This window comes from Lithobates pipiens, unplaced genomic scaffold (assembly GCF_037356315.1).
Source record: "Lithobates pipiens isolate NorthernLeopardFrog02 unplaced genomic scaffold, aLitPip1_a1.2 Scaffold_10, whole genome shotgun sequence".
NCBI lineage: Eukaryota > Metazoa > Chordata > Amphibia > Anura > Ranidae > Lithobates > Lithobates pipiens.
In genome coordinates, this window is record NW_027507686.1 from 20,071,580 (window position 1) to 20,093,932 (window position 22,353).

Genomic DNA, 22,353 nt, shown 5'->3' on the forward strand with positions numbered 1-22,353 from the left:
GTGACAGGCACAGTGACAGGCACAGTCAGGAGAGCTGGGAGAGGCATGCCAGGGTGCACTGAGAGTGTGCAGATGGATGTAGAGCCAGTGGGAGAGACTGATGTTACTGGCATTGAAGTCCGGCCGCTGCAGCCGGGAGAGCTGCAGCCGGGAGAGCTGTCTGTGAAGGGCTGACTGGGATCAGTGGTTCAAAGAGGGCAGCTAGCACCAGAACTTTCTTTTGCTACACTATAGGAGCCCGCGGTCCCTGCCTGTAATAAGGAACTTTGCTAAGGCCTGGCTGAATCCAGAGTTGGGCCTAACCATGTGCTAGCTGTGCCTGAAGAATTGTGTTGGAGGGAGAAGGAGAGATAGTCTGCAGGAAGTATTGTGCAGGAAAAGAGTAAAAGAGTATCTAAATTGTCCCAAACCATGTAAGAATCTTTTTGTCCTGGGCATCCCATGAATTCCTTAACCCCATCCAAGTTCTAATCCCTCAATAAAAATACAAAAACAAAGCTGATGGACTTGTTTGTTGTCTTGGAGGGTTCTCTGAGGGGAGAAGAGACTGATCGTCTATTCATACAAAGTATGAACAGCAATCTGTCTTCTCCCCTTGACAGTCCCCTTCCCACTTCAGTTAGAACACACACAGGGAACACATTTAACCCCTTGATCGCCCCCTAGTGGTTAACCTCTTCCCTGCCAGTGACATTTTTACATAATCAGTGCATTTTTATAGCACTGATCACTGTATAAATGACAATGGTCCCAAAAATGTGTCAAAAGTGTCCAATATGTCCACCATAATGTTGCAGCCCTGATAAAAATCACAGTTCGCCGCCATTACTAGTAAAAAAAATAATAATAAAAATGCCATAAATCTATTCCCTATTTTTTAGACCCTATAACTTTTGCGCAATCCAATCAATATACGCTTATTGCGATTATTTTTACTAAAAATATGTAGAAGAATACGTATCGGCCTAAACTGAGCAAAAAAACTTATTTTTTCTATATTTTTTGGGGATATTTATTATAGCAAAAAGTTGAAAATATTGAGTTTTTTTCTAAATTGTCGCTATTTTTTTGTTTATAGCGCAAAAAATAAAAACGGCAGAGGCGATCAAGTATCACCAAAAGAAAGCTCTATTTGTGGGGGGAAAAAAAGGATGTCAATTTTGTTTGGGCACGACCGCGCAATTGTCAGTTTAAGAGACCCAGTGCCGAATGGCAAAAAGTGCTCTGGTCAGGAAGGGGGTAAAATCTTGTCTTGCGGTTAAAGTTCATGTCTTTGTAAAGGCAGGCGCCCCAATACTTTTGGTAACAGAGTGTACTTTCCTATCTATTTACTAATGCTAGCAGCATAAAGATTCAAAATAATCAATGTTGATTGAGAGAGTGAAGTTCCACTTTAACTCTTCAATAGGATACAGAGGTTGAATCCAAAGCAATTGTACTTCAGATCATTGCGGTACGGAGGATGTTTTTTTCTGGGGGTTTTGAAGTGCAATGACCTTCCTAAGCCCTGTCTTTGCAAAGTACTTACACTGTTGTGGAAAAAAGCTAAGACCGACGACTAGCACTAAACAGGATAAAAGGACAGAATCACATCAAGCTGTAGTGGCCTTTTGCAGTTCAATACAACATAGAAAAATGGCATGAAAGTGCGGCAGAACATAATTTGTTTTAAAGTGGTTGTAAAGGCAGAAGACTTTTTTTATCTTTATATATTCTATGCATTAGGATAAAAAAAACAACAACTTGTAAATGTTTTATCATTTTTTCCACACAAATGGAGCTTTCTTTTTGTGGTATTTGATCAGTTTTTCATTTTTTGCAAAAAAATACTTTTTTTTGGGGGGGGGGGGGGGGGGGGGATAAGTAATTTTTCTCCTTCACTGATGGGCACTGATGAGGCTGCACTGATGGACAATGATGAGGCAGCACTGATGAATAGGCACTAATATGCAGCACTTATAGACGGCATGGATAAGCATGATGGGCAGCCCTGATGAGCGGCACTGATGGGCACTGATAGGCGGCACTGATGGGCACCGATGGGCACTGATGAAGCTGCACTGATGGGCACTGATGAGGAGGCACTAATATGCAGCACTTATAGGTGGCATGGATAGGCAACATTGATGGGCGGCCATGATGAGCGGCACTGATGGGCACTGATGAGGCTGCACTGATGGACACTGATGAGGAAGCACTAATATGCAGCACTTATAGGCGGCATGGATAGGCAACATTGATTGGCGGCAAAGATGAGCGGCACTGATGGCCACTGATAGGCAGCACTGATGGGCACTGATGAGAAGGCACTAATATGCAGCACTGATAGGCGGCACTGATGGGCACTGAAATGTAGCACTGACCTGCAGTGCCCTGATTATCTGTACAGGTCTCCCCTGTAAGGAAATCCCGCTGATCGACTCTCCTCTCCCCACACGCTGTCAGTGTGAGGAGAAGAGAGCCGATAACCGGCATTTCCTTGTTTACATGTGATCAGCTGTGATTGGACACTGCTGAGCACATGGGTTAAGAACCTCGTCATCGCCAACACTGCACTCCCCCGCAGGCGCGCAAGCGTGGTGAGAGTAGGGCGATGTCATATGACGTCGTCCCAAAACGAGAGATGATCGCACCTGCCGTCATTAATCTATATGGCGGGTGGAAGGTGCTTATTAGTCATTGATGCTTCATAAATCATAAATGCTTCTTTTAAATTTTATATACAGCTTTTTTTTAAGTTTTGCACATACCTAAGGAACAAAAACATTTTATTTAATTCTGCTGCATACAAACTTTTGTTGATCTGCTTTCTTTCCACAGCTCATGCATAAGCTGAGTGCGGAGGCGCCTCCTAAAATCCTGGTGGAGAGATACCTGATCGAGATTGCCAAGAATTACAAAGTGGAGTATGAGCCGGATGCTCGAGCCATGGTGAGAAAAATGAGGGATTTATGGCTACACTGGTTTTATTCAGACAATTGTGGCATCACTCAGCAAGGTGCCAATGGGTTCAGCCAGTATGGCATTTACTCCCCCATAACTGCCCGACACCTAGACTGCCCCACTTTCCTTTCTCTGATACAAATCTGCATGTTTGTGCAACACGTGGCAACACATTTGTGGCAGGTTCCACTCAGCCACTGTCTAGTATAGCCATTGCCAACCCTAGGGTTCCTCAGGAGGTCTCTAGGGGTTCCTTGAGCTGTGGCAGACCAACCTTCTATCTGATTGTGCCTACATAGACGCAGGGCCAATGCCAACTGGCAGAGCCAGCGACACGATGTCCATGATCTTTCTAGCTGTCTGGTACTCCCTACCGCTGAGCTGTTGTGGTCTGACAGGGGGAGTCGATCGGCTGCTGGTTATCCGGCATGTTCATCTGATAGAAGCTGGCAGCTTGGATGGTTTTCATTGGACAGGGTGCCATACACATGGGCCGAATGTTGAATGGTTTTTATAGAACCGGTCGATGTCACCCGACATTCGGCCTGTGTGTACAAAGCTTAAAGTGTTCGTAAAGGTAGTGCTCACAATCACTGTTGGCCCCTCTGCTATGACAAAATGTATTTTATTCTTATGCTAAATACCTTACTTTACCTCACTGATCTGCGGTCACGTGACCGCCTGCCACTTTCCTTCTCCAATTTATGCACTTGAGAGGGAGGGGCTGAGATCCCACTCTGACATCTGCCAGGCGGTCAGGTGACCGTCTGCCATTCTCCTTTTTGGACTACAGAGGGAGAGGCTGAGATCCCACTCTGAAGTCTGACAGACGGTCACGGGACCGCCTGCCATTCTCCTTTTTGGAATACATAGGGAGAGGCTGAGATCCCACTCTGAAGACTGCCAGGCGGTCACATGAACTGCCTGCCACTCTCCTTTTCCAATCTATGGACTATAGAGGGAGAGGATGAGATCCCCCTCTGACATCTGCCGGGGGTCACGTGACCGCCTGCCGCTCTCCTTCTCCAATCTGTGGACTACAGAGTGGGAGGCTGAGCTCCCCCTCTGACATCTGCGGATCAACGAGGTGGAATAAGGCATTTAGAAGGAGAATTAAAAAAAAACAAAGACACTGTGTAGTACATTTTGTCCTATCAGAGGGGCTGGCAGTGATTGTGAGCAGTTACTCTACTGCCACTCGGAACAGCGGTAGAAGGGGAGGGGAGGGATGGCTCACACACAGGAGCTGAAAGGCAGGAAGGGAGGGAGAGAGAGGCGAGCAGCAGGATGACGGAGGCACCTAAACTGACCACGGTAATCAGGGATCTGCAGCCATGATTACCGTGGTCAGGACACACAGGGAGATGCAGGAACAGTCAGGATCGACTGGGTTTTTTACAGCATAGAAAAGGAAAAATGATACCGCACGAGCACTATGCGGTTTAACATGCTTTAAAGGAAAATTATATTTTTTTTCTTTTTAGGGTTAAAACCACTTTAAGGGGGATATTCTTCCTACTGACCATCAATGTCATCATTTTCCAAATTAACCCAGATACATTTTTTTTATCAGGGGTTCCCTGAGACCTGAAAATAATTTTAAGGGCTGCTCCGGCCTAAAAAAAAAAAAAAGGTTGAGAAAGGCTGGCCTAGTGTTTGTAGGCTTCTTTTTTTTTGCAAATATAACTTTATTCAACTCCAAACAGGGGAATGCAGGTCCCACGGTACATAGTAAACAAAGTAAATCAGAGCGTAAGGCAGCAGGAAAAACTTAACATGAGTATACAAAGCACCAGATTCAGTCTTGCAACCCCAAGAAAACTCTGCAGCACATAAAACAATATAAGACCGAAATCCGTGGTCATCTCCACACTCTGCCCTGCCGGCATCCGCCTGCAGCCCAAAGGGGGCCAGCATTCCCAATTTTCACTCTTTACCAAGGATAAGGGGGGGGAGGTGGGGGGGGGGAGAAAAGAGGGGGGGCAGAAGGGGGGGAGAGAGAGAGAACAGAGAAAGGAGGAAGAGACATGGCAGGACACCATGGCGAACTATATCACTATAGCGCCAACAGTCGACGGCCCTCCAACGAGAATCGAAAAACACACCAAGCGTCCCACGTCTGTTTGAAGGTTTCTTGTTTGTTCTGAGATGTTAGAATCAGGTCCTCCATCTTCCTGATATCCTCAATTCTTCTAACCCAGTGTGTAACCGTAGGAGGAGTGCGCTGTTTCCAGTAGAGAGGAATGCATGACTTCGCCGCATTTACCAAATGCCGCAGAAGTGACTTTTTATATCGTTTTATTGGGATCCGTGAGTGGTGTAGAAGGAAAAAGGCTGGCCCCTCCGGTATGGGATAGTCCGTGAATGTTTGTGTTATACGGCGGACCTCTGTCCAGAGGTCCGTCAGACCGGGGCAAGACCACAAAACATGGAGCAACGTGCCCTCCTCCTCTCCACATCGCCAGCATCTATCGGAAACGGATGGAAAGCACTTATGCAGCTTCGTCGGGGTCATATACCACCTAGTTAGGAGTTTAAAATTCGACTCCTGTATCTTAGTACACAACGAAGTCGTAAGAGCTAGGGTAATAATGCGCTGACTCTGCGTCGGGGAAAACGAACAGCCAAGATCCCTTTCCCACTTGGACACACAGGTCAAATGAGGGTGGTCCAGCTGCCCATTCAGGAGAGCGTAAGTCCGAGAGAGGATGTGGGCCAAAGGGCCCTCACCCCTACACAGAGTCTCAAACTCCGCCAGGGGACCCGCGAAGGCATGAGGGTTGGGGATGGAGTGCAAAAAGTGATCTAAGCGCACCGCTTTCCAGAAAGGGAGGCAAAACAAACCTGCCTGGTCGGTCAGGTCGACGATAGAAGGCTATTTCCCGTCGATAACAAATCTGGACGCATGGTCCACGTGTAGTTCACTAAGTAGTTTATAGTCTCCTGGATAGATCCCTGGGTCGAAGTGTGGGTGGCCTAAAATAGGGTACAAGGGGGAGGACAACGACGTGATTTTGTTCTGGGAAGCAGTCAGGAATCCCACTCTTAGAGACACCCCTATGTTAGGATGCGATCTCAGTTCTGCCGGCAACGCCCGGAAGCACCACAGGGCACTTCTCAGCGGGAGGGATGCGGGATTGAGATTGTTCCACTTGCACCCATAGTTTGGTAGAGCTATTGCGATTCCAGTCCAAAATCCTTCCAAGATGTGAGGCCACATAATAGCGCCGTATGTCAGGTAGCGCCAGTCCCCCCTGTTGTTTAGAGAGGGTCAACTGTGACCACCGAAGTCTGGGTTTCTTGTGCGCCCATACGAATTGCGTGATCACAGATTGTGCCTGTTTAAAGAATGGAGGCGGGATCTTGATGGGAAGAGCCTGAAAAAGGTAGTTAAATTTAGGGAGTATGTTCATTTTTATCAGATTACATCTCCCGAACCAGGAGTGGAGGCCAGAATGCCACTTTTGAAGCAAAGTGCGTGTTCTAGTAAGCATGGGAGGGAAGTTCAGCTTGAACGTGTTTGCAACGTCCGGTGGAATGTAAGTGCCCAGATACTTAAGCGCGGTGTTCGTCCATCTAAAGCGGAAATTGGATTGTAAATCCCGAAGCAGCCCCGGGGGGACAGCCACCCCCATGGACTCTGATTTCGAGAAATTAATCTTCAGGTGCGACAGCTTCCCATACGTCTGGAATTCCCGAAGGAGGTTCGGCAGGGAGGTTCTGGGACTTGTCAGGGAAAACAACATATCATCTGCGTAGGCAGATATCTTGCACTCAGTCGCACCCATGCGCAGGCCCGTAATATCTGGGTTGCGCCGAACCAAGGCCAGAAAGGGTTCCAGGGACAACGCAAATAAGAGGGGCGATAAAGGGCAGCCCTGTCTAGTCCCATTACCAATATCGATGGGGGAGGAGAGCACCCCATTTGCCTTAATTTGCGCAGAGGGTCTCGAGTATATTTTGCTAATCCAAGTGAGCATCCGATCACCTAGCCCTACATGGCGGAGGACTGAGAACATAAAAGGCCAGTGGACCCTATCAAAAGCTTTCTCCGCGTCCATGTTTACAAAGACACACGGAGTATTCGACACCTGAGCCTTGTGTACCAAAGCTAAGACCTTGATAGTGTTGTCCCTAGCCTCCCTGGAGGGAATAAAACCCACCTGGTCAGCATGGATGAGGGAATTGCAAATGGTGAGCTAGTCGCGTGGCAAGAATTTTGGAGAATAATTTTAAATCCAAATTAAGCAGGGAGATAGGCCTGTAGCTTCCGCACAGGTCCGGGTCCTTGTCCTCCTTGGGGATCAGAGAGATATGTGCCCTAAGGGTGTCTAAAGCAAAGTCTCTACCGGAGCTCAGAGCATTAGTCTGCTTAAACTAAAAATCAAGCACAGACGTGCTCTGGCAGTTACCTACCCTAACTGGGCTGAAAGCGCCGGCCTATTCGGGCATGTGGACAGAAAGGGCAGAGAGGGAGCTCCCGGAACTCAGCCCCCCCATATTCGGCATAAGGTAGTAATCCTGCAAAAAATCGGCATGCACACGTAGAGCCTAGAAAAAACATCAAGAACAAAGAGCAACACATAATGCAAAAAACATAACAGCAGCAAAGCATAAGTCCAGCAGCACCGGTGGACCACCCCGGGCCACCCCGATGTAGGGTAGTCACCAGAACGTCTCCACCGGCGCGACCGACACCAACACAGAACGGGAGCCCCCCAACACTCCCCCCAACCAACCGGTCATCCCCCACCACCCCCAGCCACCACCCAGCCACCCGAGAAAACCGCTGCCTCTCCCCGCCCCCCCAACCAAACAGGCACCACCCCCCTCCCTCAGGAAAGGATCTCTCAGCACCAAGCGGGGTTAGGGGGGGGGGGAGGAAAGGGTCGCCAGCAAGGCAGGAGCAAAAAAAGGGGGGGAAAAGGCGCGCCGGAGGGGGGGGGAGGAGCCCAGCCCAGGAGCCCGAGAGAACCCAGGGGGCAGGGAACCCCGGGAGGGGAGGGAAGGCAAGAAAGAGCACCCGGTGATCGCCGATCACCAACCTACCACCTAGGGACACCAAAGTCCCCCTTAACCTCCCTGCCCCGTATCCCAGCAAGCCCGCCCGCCCCCCCAAAAAACAGACCCTCCCTGGCCCCCCCCACCCAGCGCGCAGCAACTTCAAAGTTCCGCTGCCCACCCATCAGCACTCCCCGCTTAACGTCCCCCAGTATCTGAGGAGAGGTCCACATAAAAGAAGCAACCCCCAGGGAAACATGGAACAATCCTCCGATAGCTCTTCACAGTGGACCGGGAGGGGCCAATACCAGCCCGCGGCTCTCCACCCATAGCAACAGTCGAACTCGGCTCGGCATGTTCCTGCAGGTCACAGTAATCCGCCGCCAGAGGGGGACAACCCAGGCCTCTTGACGGCCATAGCAAAAACCCAACACTCCCATACAGAGTCCACCCGCCTCCCCAGCACACCCCCCCCCCCCCCCACAGAGGCAGAGATCCAGTAGGGGATGACAGGGGTCCTGGCATGCATCAAAAGGTAGTCGCCTGTTCCGGGGACAATGTTGCCCATGCCACCCACCAAGTAGCCAACCCCTGCCCGCCACCCCACACCCCGAAGAGCCCCGGCCGTACCTGCAAGTACCGGAGAGATCAGTAAGGCTACACTCGGCGGGTAGGGAGAGTACGGGGAGGGCGGCAAACAAATGATAAGGGGCGACCCGTGGATCTCTCCCACCAGGGGGGGATGAGAGCAGCCCGGGGCGGCTCAGAGGGTCCAAGGCCAACAACACCACAAGGGGGGAAGAAGCAATCCTGGGCCCTCCGCCTCCGGCAGCAGGCAAGTTAGGCAACCAGGGAGGGGGGTGAGAAGTCAGACCGATGACAGGGGAGCAAGGGGGCACCCCGCACGTCTACTCACGTTGGTGATCCCGAGAGGTCGATCTCCGTCGCCCGCCTGGCCGTGGACGGCGGCGGGGAAGAGGGCCCTGAAGTTGAAGGATGCCCGATCTGCCAGTAGGTCGGGGTAGGAGCAGCAGCCAATCCGGAACCGGGAACGGTACTTCTCCAAGGTGTCCAAACAGGGCCGGTAGATCTGCAGGTGTCTGCAGCATGAACGAAGAGGACTCCTTCCGGAAGATCACCGACAGGGGATATCCCCAGCGATAGGAGAAACCCCGCTGCTTCGCTAGGTCAAGCAGGGGTCTGAGCAGGGCTCTTCGACGCAGTGTAGCCCTGGAGAGGTCTGGAAGAAGCTGGATCTGTGCGCCATTAAACTCCAGTGCGCCATGTTCCCAAGCACGCCGGAGGATCATCTCCTTCTGCACGTAGCGGTGGAAGCGACAGACCACATCCCGCGGTCTCGCGGGGTCCACCGACCTAGGGCCCAAAGTCCTGTGCACCCTGTCCAGCTCACAATCCATGGCAGGATCCGCGGCCACCTCTCGCAGGATAGCCAGCACCACTTCCCCCAGGCTTTCTGTTCCAGAGGACTCCGGAATACCGCGGAGCCGAATGTTGGAGCGGCGACTCCGATCCTCAGCATCCTCCAATTGGAGTTGTAGGGTAGCTGCCGCCTCCCAGTGTTGGTATCTTGTGCGTTCCAGCGACAGCACCCGGTTCTCCAGGGCGGCGATTGACGTTTCACCCGCAGACACCCGCTCCATTAGGCCGCCGACTTCGCCCCGCACCTCCTGGATATCACGTCGGTGGGTTTCCTCCAGGCGTAGGATCAGGGCCTCAATGTCCGTCCGCGTTGGGAGCGCCTGCAATAGGGCCCGAATGTAACCAACCATAGCCGCAGCCGCGGCGGGGTTCCCGGAAGACATCACCTTCACAGGTTGAGCGGTTGCTCCGCTAGTAGCACTCGAGTGAGAGGAAGGGCCAACCGGGCTTGTAAGTTCGTCCTGCAGAGGGGAGTCCCTCGTAATACTGCGGGTAGGCCCACGCGAAGCCGCGGCCCTGGAGCCTGAAGAAACAGCCGGGATTTGCTCAAAAAAGCGGCGAATCTCCACCGGATTCTTAGCCGCTAGCGTCCCTCGGGTAATGGCTCTTGTTCTATGCCGTTTAGAAGGCAACATGCCAGTGTAGATGAGGGAATAGGGCCGAAAGAGGGGACCAAGGCCGGGAGCTCTGTAAAATCACGTCCTCACACCGCCATGTCCAGGCCACGCCCCCCGTTTGTAGGCTTCTTTAGACTGCTTGCATGGACAAAAGCAACCAATCAATTTCTTCTTGTCATCCATGTGCAGTAACGCAAAGTGATATGAAGACTCTAACTCAGCCTTTCCGGTCTCAGGGAACCCCTGCTAAAAATTAAAGTGGTTGTAAAATCAGAAGTTTTTTATATCTTAAGGCATTGTATGCATTTAGATAGAAAGCCTTCTGTGTGCAGCAGCCCTCCTCAGCCCTCCTAATACTTACCTGAGGTCCATCTAGATCCAGCGTTGTTGCAGGAGTGTCTCAGCTGCCTGGGACTCCCCTCTTCATTGGTTGAGACCGCAGCACGGCACCATTGGCTCCTGCTGCTGTCAATCAAAGTCAGTCAGCCAATGAGGAGAGAAAGAGGGCGTGGCCGTGCCGCAGCTCTGTGTCTGAATGAACACACGGAGCTGTGGATTGGCTCAGGTGACCCCACAGCCAGCTGCTTGCTGTGGAGGCACTCAACAGGTGGGAGGGGCCAGGAGCGCTGAAGAGGGACCCAAGAAGAGGAGGATCCGGGGCTGCTCTGTGCAAAACCATTACACAGAGCAGGTAAGTATAATATGTTTGTTATTTTTAACAAAACAAAAAAAGAGAAATTTACAATCACTTTAATATACCTACAAATCATGATACATTACAGGCAGCTCATGACTGGTGTGAGGGGCCATGATAAGAATAAAAACAGTAAAATAGACCCCCTCACCAGCAACAGTAGATCCCCCCAGCAACAAGAGACCCCCCCAGCAACAAGAGAACCCCCTAGTAACAATAGATCCCCTGCAACAAAATACCCCATCAGTAACAATAGACCCTTCAGCAATACCCTGTTTCCCCTAAAATAAGACCTAGCGTGATTGTCGGTGTTGGCTGCAATATAAGCCCTACCACCCAAATAAGCCCTACTCTGTTTCCTCAAAAATAAGCCCTACCCTGAAAAGAAGACCTACAAGGACTTTAACTAGGGCTTATTTGGGGGGTAGGGCTTTTATTGCAGCTATCACCGACAATCACACTAGGTCTTATTTTAGGGGAAACAGGGTAATAACTCCACGCCAGCAACCATAGACCCCCTCCCAACAACAAAAGAACCCCAGCAGCCATCTTCAACAGACCCTCCAGCAGCCAGCAACATAAGACCCACCCTCCAAGCAACAATAGATGCCCCACCACTAAAAATATACCCCCCCCAGCAAAAAATAGCCCCGCCCCCTCACAGCAGCCAACGTCAATAGACTTTCCAGCACACCCCAGCACCCCTTTCCATTACATACATTCTGTACTGGGGGTGCAGGAATTGTGTTCCCACTGACAAAAAAAAGCCCTGGTTGTAGCTATACGATGGGCATCATGACTGGTAAACATGGCATCATTAATTTGTGTTTCTGCCATTTCTGAGCACCCTTCACATAATCAGTGCACTTTAGACAGAAAAGAGTAGAATTGTTTTACCCCCCCCCCCCCCATATATGTGAATGGGCTCTATGTGAATGCATTGCTTTCTGCATTCGCTTTGGTTACCAAATGCATGGAAGCTCAACCTATGTGACTACTATTTTCTAATCTATTCTATTCTTGTATTTATTATATTTTCTGTTCTATTCTGTTCTGTTTTACTCTATTCTATTCTTTTCTATTCTGTTCTTTTCTATTCTATTCTATTCTTTTGCATTCATAAATCAGACAATTATAACTTTGTACTTCTCTCTCTTCAGAGCGAGGTGCCCCCTGAAGTCGATGGAAGCAATTTTAGAAGCAGCAATAGAAGAGGGGGTCCAGGGAACGGAGGAGCTGGTGGTGGCGGTTTCGGAAGCAAAGCGAATGGTCTATACCCCAAAGTGACAGTAAGTCTCTACTAACCAATGTCCAGTTTTATCATCATAAAGTGTGTGCATTCCGTGATTGGTGTGATCACACACAGATTATTATTTAGCATGTCTGTCTGGACCGTTCCAGTAATATGGCCGTCTTCGCACATGCTACAGAAAAATGGCAGCTGATCGCACACAGGAGACCGACTCACTGTGACCAAAACTAAAGCAGGTCATGTGAGAGGGCTTCAGCTCTGCTCTCCACCCATAGGAGAGGTCGCCTCAGACGTGTTTCGCCCCTCTAGTAGACATGTGCGGTTCGTTTCGTTCCAATTTGAGATTTAGACACAAATTTTGTTATTCAGAAACTCGGATGTATCCAAATTTCCGAATTACAATAGTAATGAATTTAAAACAAATCCGAAACAACAAAATTCAATTCAGCTGAAATTTGTATCTAATTTACCAACAAATTTGAATTTCGAAAAAGAATTTAAAAAAAAATAGAAAATAAAGGAATTGAATAGAGTAAAACAGAACAGAATAGAATAAAAAATAATAGAATGGAATCAAATATAATAAGAAAATAAAGAAATAGAATATAAAAAAAGAATACAATAGAAAATAATATAATAGAAAATAAAATAGAATGGAGATGGAATAGAAAATAATGGAATAGAAAAGAATAGAATAGCATAGAAAAGAACAGAACAGAAAATAAAAGAATACAATAAAACAAAACAGACTAGAATAGAAAATAAAAGAATATAATAGATTAGAAAATAAAAGCTTAGAATAGAAAAAATAGAATAGGAAAAAAAAAACAATAGATAGAATAAAATAGAAAGAATATAACCATCTTTCGAAATTTTAATTTAGAATAGAATAAATTCTAATTCAAATAGAATAGAGAATAAAAGGATTGAATAGAAAAAACAATAGAATAGAAAGACTATACACATTCTGAAATTCAAATTTCAAATAGAGTAGATTAGAATGGAATAGAAAATAAAAGACTAGAAAAGAACAGAGTAGAAATAAAAGAATAGAAATAATATAACCTTCTTTTGAAAGGTAAATTTTAAATAGAATAAAGTTTTATGCCCTGTACACAGGGTCGGAATTTTGTGCGATCGGATCGTGTTGTTGGAAATTCCGATCGCGTGTGGACTCCATCTGACTTTTTCCGTTGGAATTTCCAACACACAAAGTTTGAGAGCAGGGTCTAAAATTTTCCGACAACAAAATCCGATCGTTTTTATATTCCGATCGCGTGTAGACAATTTCGACGGACAAAGTGCCACGCATGCTCAGAATAAATTACGAGATGAAAGCTATTGGCTACTGGCCTCTTTATAGTCCCATCGTAGGTGTTTTACGTCACCTTGTTCTGAACGATCGGATTTTCCGACAACTTTGTGCGATGGTGTGTATGCAAGACAAGTTTGTGCCAAAATCCATCTGGAAAAAATCCGACGTATTTTGTCGTCGGAAAGTCCGACCGTGTGTACAGGGCATTATTCAAATTGAATAGAAAAAATTGAATAAAAAAAAAAACAAAAAAAAAAAACAACAGACTATAATAGAATAGAAAGAAGATAACCGTCTTTCGAAATTGGAATTTCAATAGAATAAATATGAATTCCAATGGCGATTCAAATTTGAATAGATTAGAATAGAATAGAATAGAACAGAATAGAGAAAAACAATAGAATACAATTCAATAGAATATAATAAAATAAAATAGAATATAACCATCTCCTGAAATTCAAATTTTAATAAGATCAAATTTAAATAGAATAGAAAAGAATAGAATAGAAAATAAGAGAACAGAAAATAATAGAATAGAAAAAAACAATATAATAGAATAAGTTAGAAAGAATATAACCGTCTTCTGAAATTTGAATTGTGAATAGAAAAAAAAATAGAAAGAAATAGAGTAGAAAATAAGACTAGAATGGAAAATAATTTCATGTAAAAAAAATAAAAAAATAGAATAGAAAGAATATAACCGTCTTCCGAATTTCGGAAATATATTTCTTCAAGAGGAGAGGCTGGATATGGAGTTGTTCGCTGCGGATCCTGCAGAGCTCTTTTGCTGGAAGCGGGAGCAAATACCTGTATTAGACAAGTATCTGCTCCCCCCTGAAAGGTGCCAAATGTGACACTGGAGGGAGGAGGGGGGAGGAACCGGATCAGCGGAAGTCCAATTTCTGAGTGGAACTTCGCTTTAAGGGGGCGATAAACCAAAGTGTAGGAGGAGAATGCAACATGGCAAAGGCTTGAATTGGATGGAGGGTAATGCTGGCACCCAAGGTAAGGATTCCAACGTGTGCTAGTATGCAAAGCATTCATTAATTGGAGGAAGAAAACAGCAGATGGCGCCAACTAAGTGCAGTATATAAGAAAATACTTTATTAAAAATCAGAGTGGCAACTCTCAGCATGGAACTAAGTAGGTTTGTTTCCGGTGTCCTACTTAGCTCCTGAAAGCCGTCTCCTGGCTCCTGAAGACACACTGAGGCTCAATAGCAAACCGCACTGGCTGGATTACATGCTCTTAGACCTTTCAGGCATTTTAGCACTGAAAATAGCGCCTGAAAAGCGCCTCTCAATCCTCCCCAGTGTGAAAGCCTGATAGGTTTCACACTGGGGCGGTGCGCTTGCAGGATGGAAAAAAAAAGTCCTGCAACCAGCATCTTTCGGGCAATACAGTATGAATTTATCCGAAGTTACAAATTATCCGAAAATAGCGAACGCCGCATCTAAACAAATGGAACGTAACAAATTAATAATAATAAATAATAATAAAAATGTATAATAATTATTATTTATTATTATTATTATTATTATTATTATAAATTTGTTACGTTCCATTCGTTTAGATGCGGCGTTCGCTATTTTCGGATAATTTGTAACTTCAGATCAATTCATACTCATTAACAGCCAAATTTGAAAGAAAATTCCAATACCTATAATTTAATGGTTAGTTATTATTAGTTAAATAGTTATTATTTTGGCTTTTCGAATTTACAAATTTTGGAGATTTACGAATATTCAAATATTTGAATTTTCAAAAATTCTGAAAAATTTAATGGGTTTTCGTTAATTCGGATGTTTCTGAATTAACATATTTGACAAAATTTGTTAAAAAACTAATTTGGAACAAAATAAATTGCACATGTCTAATCTTGATCCACTGGCGATAAAACAGTTTTCTATGTCCTCGCAGTTGTATGCTTCTTTGCTGCTGTAACTCCATACACCTTCAATAAAAATCTATTGAGACAGAAAATCAAGGTTGTGCATTACCAATGTAAGCTTCACCCTTTTTTATTTGGTTTTAAACCAACCTGTTAGCAAATTTTTGACTTGCCGTTGTAAACTTTTTCAGGAGCCAATTCCTGGTGCTGAAGTTGGGATCTATGAAGAGTGTACATTCATGCATCCTCCTCCTCCTTCTCAAAGGGGAAATGTGCCACCAGCCCTCCCTGGTCTTCCTCCAGCCTATGCCATGGTAAGTACCCTTTTAGAGCAGTGGTGGCTGGGGTTATTTTTTTGGGGGGGAGGGGGCGGAAAACAAAAACTCCCCCGGTTGGTTGGCCGTTAGGCGCCACCCCCCCACCTCGGCATTTACCACATCGGTTGAAGGTGGGTGGGCTCCTATGGGCAGCAGCCGGGTTGCGGGCTCCTATGTGTGGTTGCGGGCTTGCGGGCTCCTATGGGGCGGTGGGTTGCTGGCTCCTATGTGCGGCGAGTTTCGGGCTCCTATAGGTGGGTTGCAGTGCCCCTATGGGCAGGTTGCGGGCTCCTATGGGCGGTGAGTTGCAGGCTCCTATGGGTGGGTTGCAGGCTCCTATGGGCAGGTTGCAGGCTTCTATGTGGGGCGAGTTGTGGGCTCCTATGGGTGGGTTGCAGGCTCCTATGGGGGCATTTGCTCCTGTGTCCTCTCTGCATTACGACTGCTTCCGCCGTGCGGCTCCTCCCTCCTCCTTCTAGGCATTTAATAGGATTGCCTGGCCTTTCAGCCAATCAGGTGACCAGTGTTAAAACATTCTTCCTGATTGGCCGGGAGGAGGATCAGTGTTACAACAGCGAATATTGATTTGCTGTTTTAACAAATCTGGGTGGGCTCGGAACACACTCTCTGTGACCCCAGTCCACCCTATATTGAAGCCTATTAGAGCCTCTGTTCCCCTCCGCCTTTGAACCCATGCGCCGGTGTCCTGAAAGGGGCTTGGCGCATGGATAGGAGAGGTAGCGATGGATGGGGGGAGATAGAGATTGTGCTGGACTGACTCGATTAATTGCTGTTTGTAGGTAGGTGATGATTTGGCACGTAGGAAAAATTCCCTTTCCAAAGGTTTGTGTCAGGTCACCTGAGACCAGGTGACAGATTCACTCTGTAGGAGTCGGAAGTGCACCGCTAGGTAGTGGACCTTAGGACTGACTGCTGCAGATTGTACCCAGGGAGATTCAGGACACGGGTTTACTGGATCACTAACACAGATCCCGGTAGGAGCTAGAGCATAGATTCCCCAGGGCGTGGAGTCTAAGAGCCAGCAGGTGTTCGCCAGAGCCACCAGTGGCGAGAATGAACTTCGCTGCAGTCTGGCTCCAGGTCGCAGCCCCTAGGGTCTCACAGCTCACACTCACAGTAGACTACAGGAGAAGGAAGCAGCAGGCTGGAACAACAAGAATAGTAAGGGGATAAGGCAGAGGTCAGGGCAATTAGCAGACAGGAACAACAGAGTACACGCCAAAGGTTCAGGGTCACAGGCAGACAGGGATGGTCGGAGACATGCCAAAAGGTCAAGGTCACAAGCAGACAGGAATCGTTGAGAACAAGGTCGGTAACAGAGATAAGCGAAGAGCACACGGCAAGCAGGAAACACAAAGCCAAACACACAATGGTTGATCAGCACCGCTGGCTTGCAATGCACAGGTTAATATAGGGTTCCCTGATAGGGCCTGGGGTGGAGCCATGCTTAGAGGAGAGTTTATAAAAACCACCAGGTGGAAGGGGCTGGCTTCTTAGTCTGAACACATGAGGGGAGGTAAGCAAACAGGAAGATCACTAAATAACCATGACAGTTTGTGTCCAGTTTGAAAGGAGGTGGTAGTGAGCCCTATCGGGGGCCTGGGCTGCTACCTCAGGGTATGGCTTTGTGGTTGATTCTGCATATAACCTTGGAAAGTAGATAGAAAGGAGTCCAGTAAATGTAAGTTTGAAGGACGTTTTATTGAAGGTAGTGTAGCACTGTCCTTGAAGGACGTTTTATTGAACTTAGTGTGGCACTGTCCTTGAAGGACATTTTATTGAAGGTACTGTGGCACTGTCCTTGACGGACATTTTATTGAAGGTAGTTTAGCCCTTGAAGGACGTTTTATTGAAGGTAGTGTAGCACTGTCCTCGAAGGACGCTTTATTGAAGGTAGTGTAGCACTGTCCTCGAAGGACGCTTTATTGAAGGTAGTGTAGCACTGTCCTCGAAGGACGCTTTATTGAAGGTAGTGTAGCACTGTCCACGAAGGACTTTTTATTGAAGGTAGTGTAGCACTGTCCTCGAAGGACGCTTTATTGAAGGTAGTGTAGCACTGTCCACGAAGGACTTTTTATTGAAGGTAGTGTAGCACTGTCCTTGAGGGACATTTTATTGAAGGTAGTATAGCCCTTGAAGGACATTTTATTGAAGGTAGTGTAGCACTTGAAGGATGTTTTATTGAAGGTAGTGTAGCCCTTGACGGACGTTTTATTGAAGGTAGTGTAGCCAGGGCCGTCTTTAATTTTGATTGGGCCCTGGGCAAACATTTTCTTGGGGCCCCTCCTCCATTCTGAGACATACAAAAAATAGCAGGTAGACGCAAAATCTGTTTACTGCAGCAGATCATGCAGTGATTGCAATTGTTTGCCAGAGGTTACAGCCTATCCTTACTGCTCGCTGGCTGGTTGCTAGAGGTTACAACACATAATTTCTGCTTGCTGATTGGTTGCTAGAGGTTAATGCACATCATTACCACTTACTGATTGGCTGCTAGAGATTAAAGCAGATCACTACGGTTCGCTGATTGGTTGCTACAGGTTATTGCACATCATTACCTCTCACTGAGCAGTGGAGCAATCCTAAATAATTGAGCAAGTAAATGGGCACATTAATACACATAATACAGGAGAGTGTCAGAGAGTGCAGACATACTACAGGAGAGGTTCAGAGACTGCAGACATACTGCAGGAGACAATCAGAGACTGGGGACATACTGCAGGAGACAATCAAAGACTGCGGACATACTGCAGGAGACAATCAGAGACTGCGGACATACTGCAGGAGGCAATAAGAGACTGCGGACATACTGCAGGAGACAATCAGAAACTGCGGACATACTGCAGGAGACAATCAGAGACTGCGGACATACTGCAGGAGACAATCAAAGACTGCGGACATACTGCAGGAGACAATCAGAGACTGCGGACATACTGCAGGAGGCAATAAGAGACTGCGGACATACTGCAGGAGACAATCAAAGACTGTGGACATACTGCAGGAGACAATCAGAGACTGCGGACATACTGCAGGAGACAATCAGAGACTGTGGTCATACTGCAGGAGACAATCAGAGACTGCGGACCTACTGCAGGAGACAATCAGAGACTGCGGACCTACTGCAGGAGACAATCAGAGACTGCGGACATACTGCAGGAGACAATCAGAGACTGCGGACATACTGCAGGAGACAATCAGAGACTGCGGACATACTGCAGGAGACAATCAGAGACTGCGGACATACTGCAGGAGACAATCAGAGACTGCGGACATACTGCAGGAGACAATCAGAGACTGCGGACATACTGCAGGAGACAATCAGAGACTGCGGACATACTGCAGGAGACAATCAGAGACTGCGGACATACTACAGGTGATGGTCAGAGAACTTTCAGCAACGCACAGCTTGACAGTTGAATAACACAGCTCAGGGTTTAAGCAGTCAGGCATTTTATGGGTGCAAGGACATACCTGGGCAGCCAAACTCACTACATACATTTAGAGGTATGTAGGCGGGGCTTCCATTCTCTGATCTCACTATAACAGCCGGGAGCTCCACTGATGCTTTGTAGGGGGGTCCCGTTACCCGTGAATTGGGGCCCCGATGAAGGTTTTGCAGAGTGCACAGAGGACACGGGAGGTTGTATTCCCGCGCTAGCCAGCTGGGAGGGGGCGGGGCCGGGAGCTCCACTGATGCTCTGACCCCGCCCCCGTGCAGCCTGTATGCTCTAAACAGAGCGGCTGTAGTGAGAGCCAGTGATCGGAGCGGGAGTGTCAGTGGAGCTCCACTGACGCTCCCACTCCGATCACTGCTCTAACTACAGCCGCTTTGTTCCGAGCATACAGGTTGCACGGGGGCGGGGTCAGAGTGTCAGTGGAGCTCCCGGCCCCGCCCCCTCTCAGCTGGCTAGCACGGGAATACAGCCTCCCGTGTCCTCTGCAAAACCTTCATTGGGGCCTCAATTCGCGGGTAGCAGTGCGGGCCCCCCTACAAACATTGGGCCCAGGGCAGGTGCCCCGTTTGCCCTGCGCTAAAGACGGCCCTGAGTGTAGCACTGTCCTTGAAGGATGTTTTATTGAAGCTAGTCCCCGTAGGGCTTGCTGAGCCTCCCTCTGATGAATTTGCAGACAGTCACTGGGGGTTTTCACACATCCCTCCTTTCTCCCATTTGCTTGTCACTCAATGATCAGTCCAGGGTGTTTGTTTTTTTTGGTATTTATTGTTGGAACTTGGATGGGAGAAGGGAATAGTAGGATACTCCAACTGGAACTATTTACAAATAAGGACAACTCTCATTTGGCCTCACTGGGTTACGTATGGTATCATACTCTCTGCTATACCATACTGCCACTTGTATGGAAGAAATAAGTCCTTTGCTTGCTCTAGCTACAGACTTGATCCAACTACTTTATCTTCAGGACACTCACTAGCATCCTCTTTGGCTGACACACATTGAGTAGTAGTGAGTGTACATTGATGTCCTGCGAGTGTACATTGATGTCCTGCGAGTGTACATTGATGTCCTGCGAGTGTACATTGATGTCTGGTGAGTGTGCATTGATGTCTGGTGAGTGTGCATTGATGTCTGGTGAGTGTGCATTGATGTCTGGTGAGTGTACATTGATTTGCACACTTGCCTTTATGTGCCCTTTTACACCGGCCATATTCATTCCAATCAGCAGAATATACGAGAACAGAACCCATACTGAATTGGAGACCAAATTGTATGGATGTCATATTTGTGTTTGTTAAACTTTGACCTCCCAGAGCTTAGCAAACCTATGTTAGGTCTGTGGGCAGGTGGATGTAAACAGATGTGCGTCCGTTTACATCCAACTACCTCAGATCCATCACCTTTATGTAAAAAAATAAAAATAATAAAAGATGCAGACCTCTTCCTTTTCTTTTCACATTTTCGGACCTAGATGTACTCGGAGGTAATCAAATGTAAACAGATTCACGTCTGTTTACATCTGCCTGCCCATAGACTAAGATGGAGCTTTTGTTCTGATCTGCCTGAAATACTGACGGGCAGATCTGGTCAGACCACCCACGTGAAAGGGGTCAATGTATGGGAAAAAGGAGAAAAAGAAAAGTTCTTGCGTGTGTGAGATCCAATTTCCTAAATTATCCGTCATTGTTCTGGCAATACAAAGCGAAGGAATGTTGAAAGAAACAAATCAGTTGCTATGGGTAAATCTACCCCAGGCTTCCTCATTATCTGTGTGTAATAACGGGGAAGGGCAGGGGAGTTATTACGATTTAGAGGTTTTATTGTGTAAATTTGTTTTATTTATTCTTCCTAGCTGAAACCCCCTGGACCTGACATACAGGTTTTTCCTGCACCGGGCAATGGTAAGTACAATACAAGTTCTGTATCTTTTTTCTTATCTAAGTATTGTGTTGTCAGAATGCCAAGAGTCAGTATGTGTATAAAAAATAACTATTTGTATAGTTCATGTAGCAAGGTCTTTTACCACTTTCATATGAGGACCTCCAAGGCCAAAGATCGCTGACATCCTTCAGTATGTAGTGGGTTGTCAGTCATAGGGGGTGCAAAGATGGTGAAAGTCACTGTCACTGTCACTTCTAGTTGGACTGCAAGTCGCAACCCCAACCCTGAGCTGCTCTCTCATTTATGGATAGGCCCTCACACAGCCTAGCAGCCAGATACAGCAGGGATAGGCCCAATCTCCAGCCTAGCAACCCTGGGCAGATGACGCGTGTCCACCCAGATGGCAGTCAGGGTGGTAAAGAACATAGATCACCTGACCTCACTCGAATATATAGGCTCTTCCAGCAGGCCAAGGGATTCAAGAAAACCCCTGCCCATTGGCTGAGATACCCCATATACCCATAATCTGACCTTGGGTTGCCCTTCTCATATCTAGTACCACCAAGTACCCGGGCACCTAGCGGTAAAAGAGAAAAGTGCAACAAGGCCAAACTTGGGGAGAAATCAATAGATCTCTATCAGTCGACCAAGATAACTACTCTTGGCAAGTAAATTTGTGAGGAGCTCCCTCACTAAACTCCTCGGTGCTACATCCATAATTAACATATTCATTTATTTTATTAATTTCCCATAACGCAAGTGTAAAATAACATTTTGAAGCATACAGACGACAGAATTAATACCATCATTTCTTACCATAATTTACCATTATTTCTTTGTTACTGTATCAGGACTACTTGTTTAATAACTTCTCATAGCATAGGTGATTCTAGTTGTATTTACCAAAGAGTCAGAGGCTTGATCCTTGGGTTGGGTCATGCCAAACAGAGGAGACGCTTTGAGGCAGATCTGGACTGGACTAGCCAGGAATGGTTCTAAGGCCGCGTACACACGGGCGGATTGTCTGCCCAACTTTTTCAGCGGACAATCTGACGAACAAAGTCTTACGGAATTCCCGTAAGACAGTCCGTTCAAACTTGGTTTTGTCCGTCCAAACTTGGTTTCAGCGGACAGTCCGCTCGTGTGAAGGCAAGTTGGACGGACTAAGTATGGCGCATGCTCAGAAAGGATTTACACGGCCGAAGGTTGCATTGCAGTGTATAGGACGTCGTTTTTCTAGTCCCGTCGTACGTGCTGTAGACGTCATCGCGCTCGCTTTCAGCGGACTGTCTGCTCATCGTATGTGGTCAAGTCCGTTCATGCAAATTTTGAACGGACTGTCTGTCGGATTGTCTGACGAACTTAGTTGGGCAGACAATCCGCCCGTGTGTACGCGGCCTAAGAAGGAATTGTAACAATCAAAATGGCTACTTGTTGTTTATTAGTTGTATTTCCTCATTGCATAGGTGAGTGTGGTCATATCTAGCTTGATCCTTGGATGGGTCATGCCAAAAAGAGTAGGTTCT

General features: G+C 47.1%; 1 protein-coding gene across 1 annotated transcript in view; it reads left to right on the forward strand.

Annotated features, from left to right (window-relative positions):
• Positions 1–22,353, forward strand: part of LOC143927824 (IST1 homolog) — a 45,194-nt gene that overhangs the window by 17,040 nt on the left and 5,801 nt on the right. Inside the window, exons 6-9 of the mRNA XM_077452236.1 lie at positions 2,821–2,931; positions 11,856–11,984; positions 15,345–15,467; positions 20,799–20,847. Of these exons, the coding sequence (XP_077308362.1) occupies positions 2,821–2,931; positions 11,856–11,984; positions 15,345–15,467; positions 20,799–20,847 (412 nt within the window). The remainder of the gene's footprint in view (positions 1–2,820; positions 2,932–11,855; positions 11,985–15,344; positions 15,468–20,798; positions 20,848–22,353) is intronic.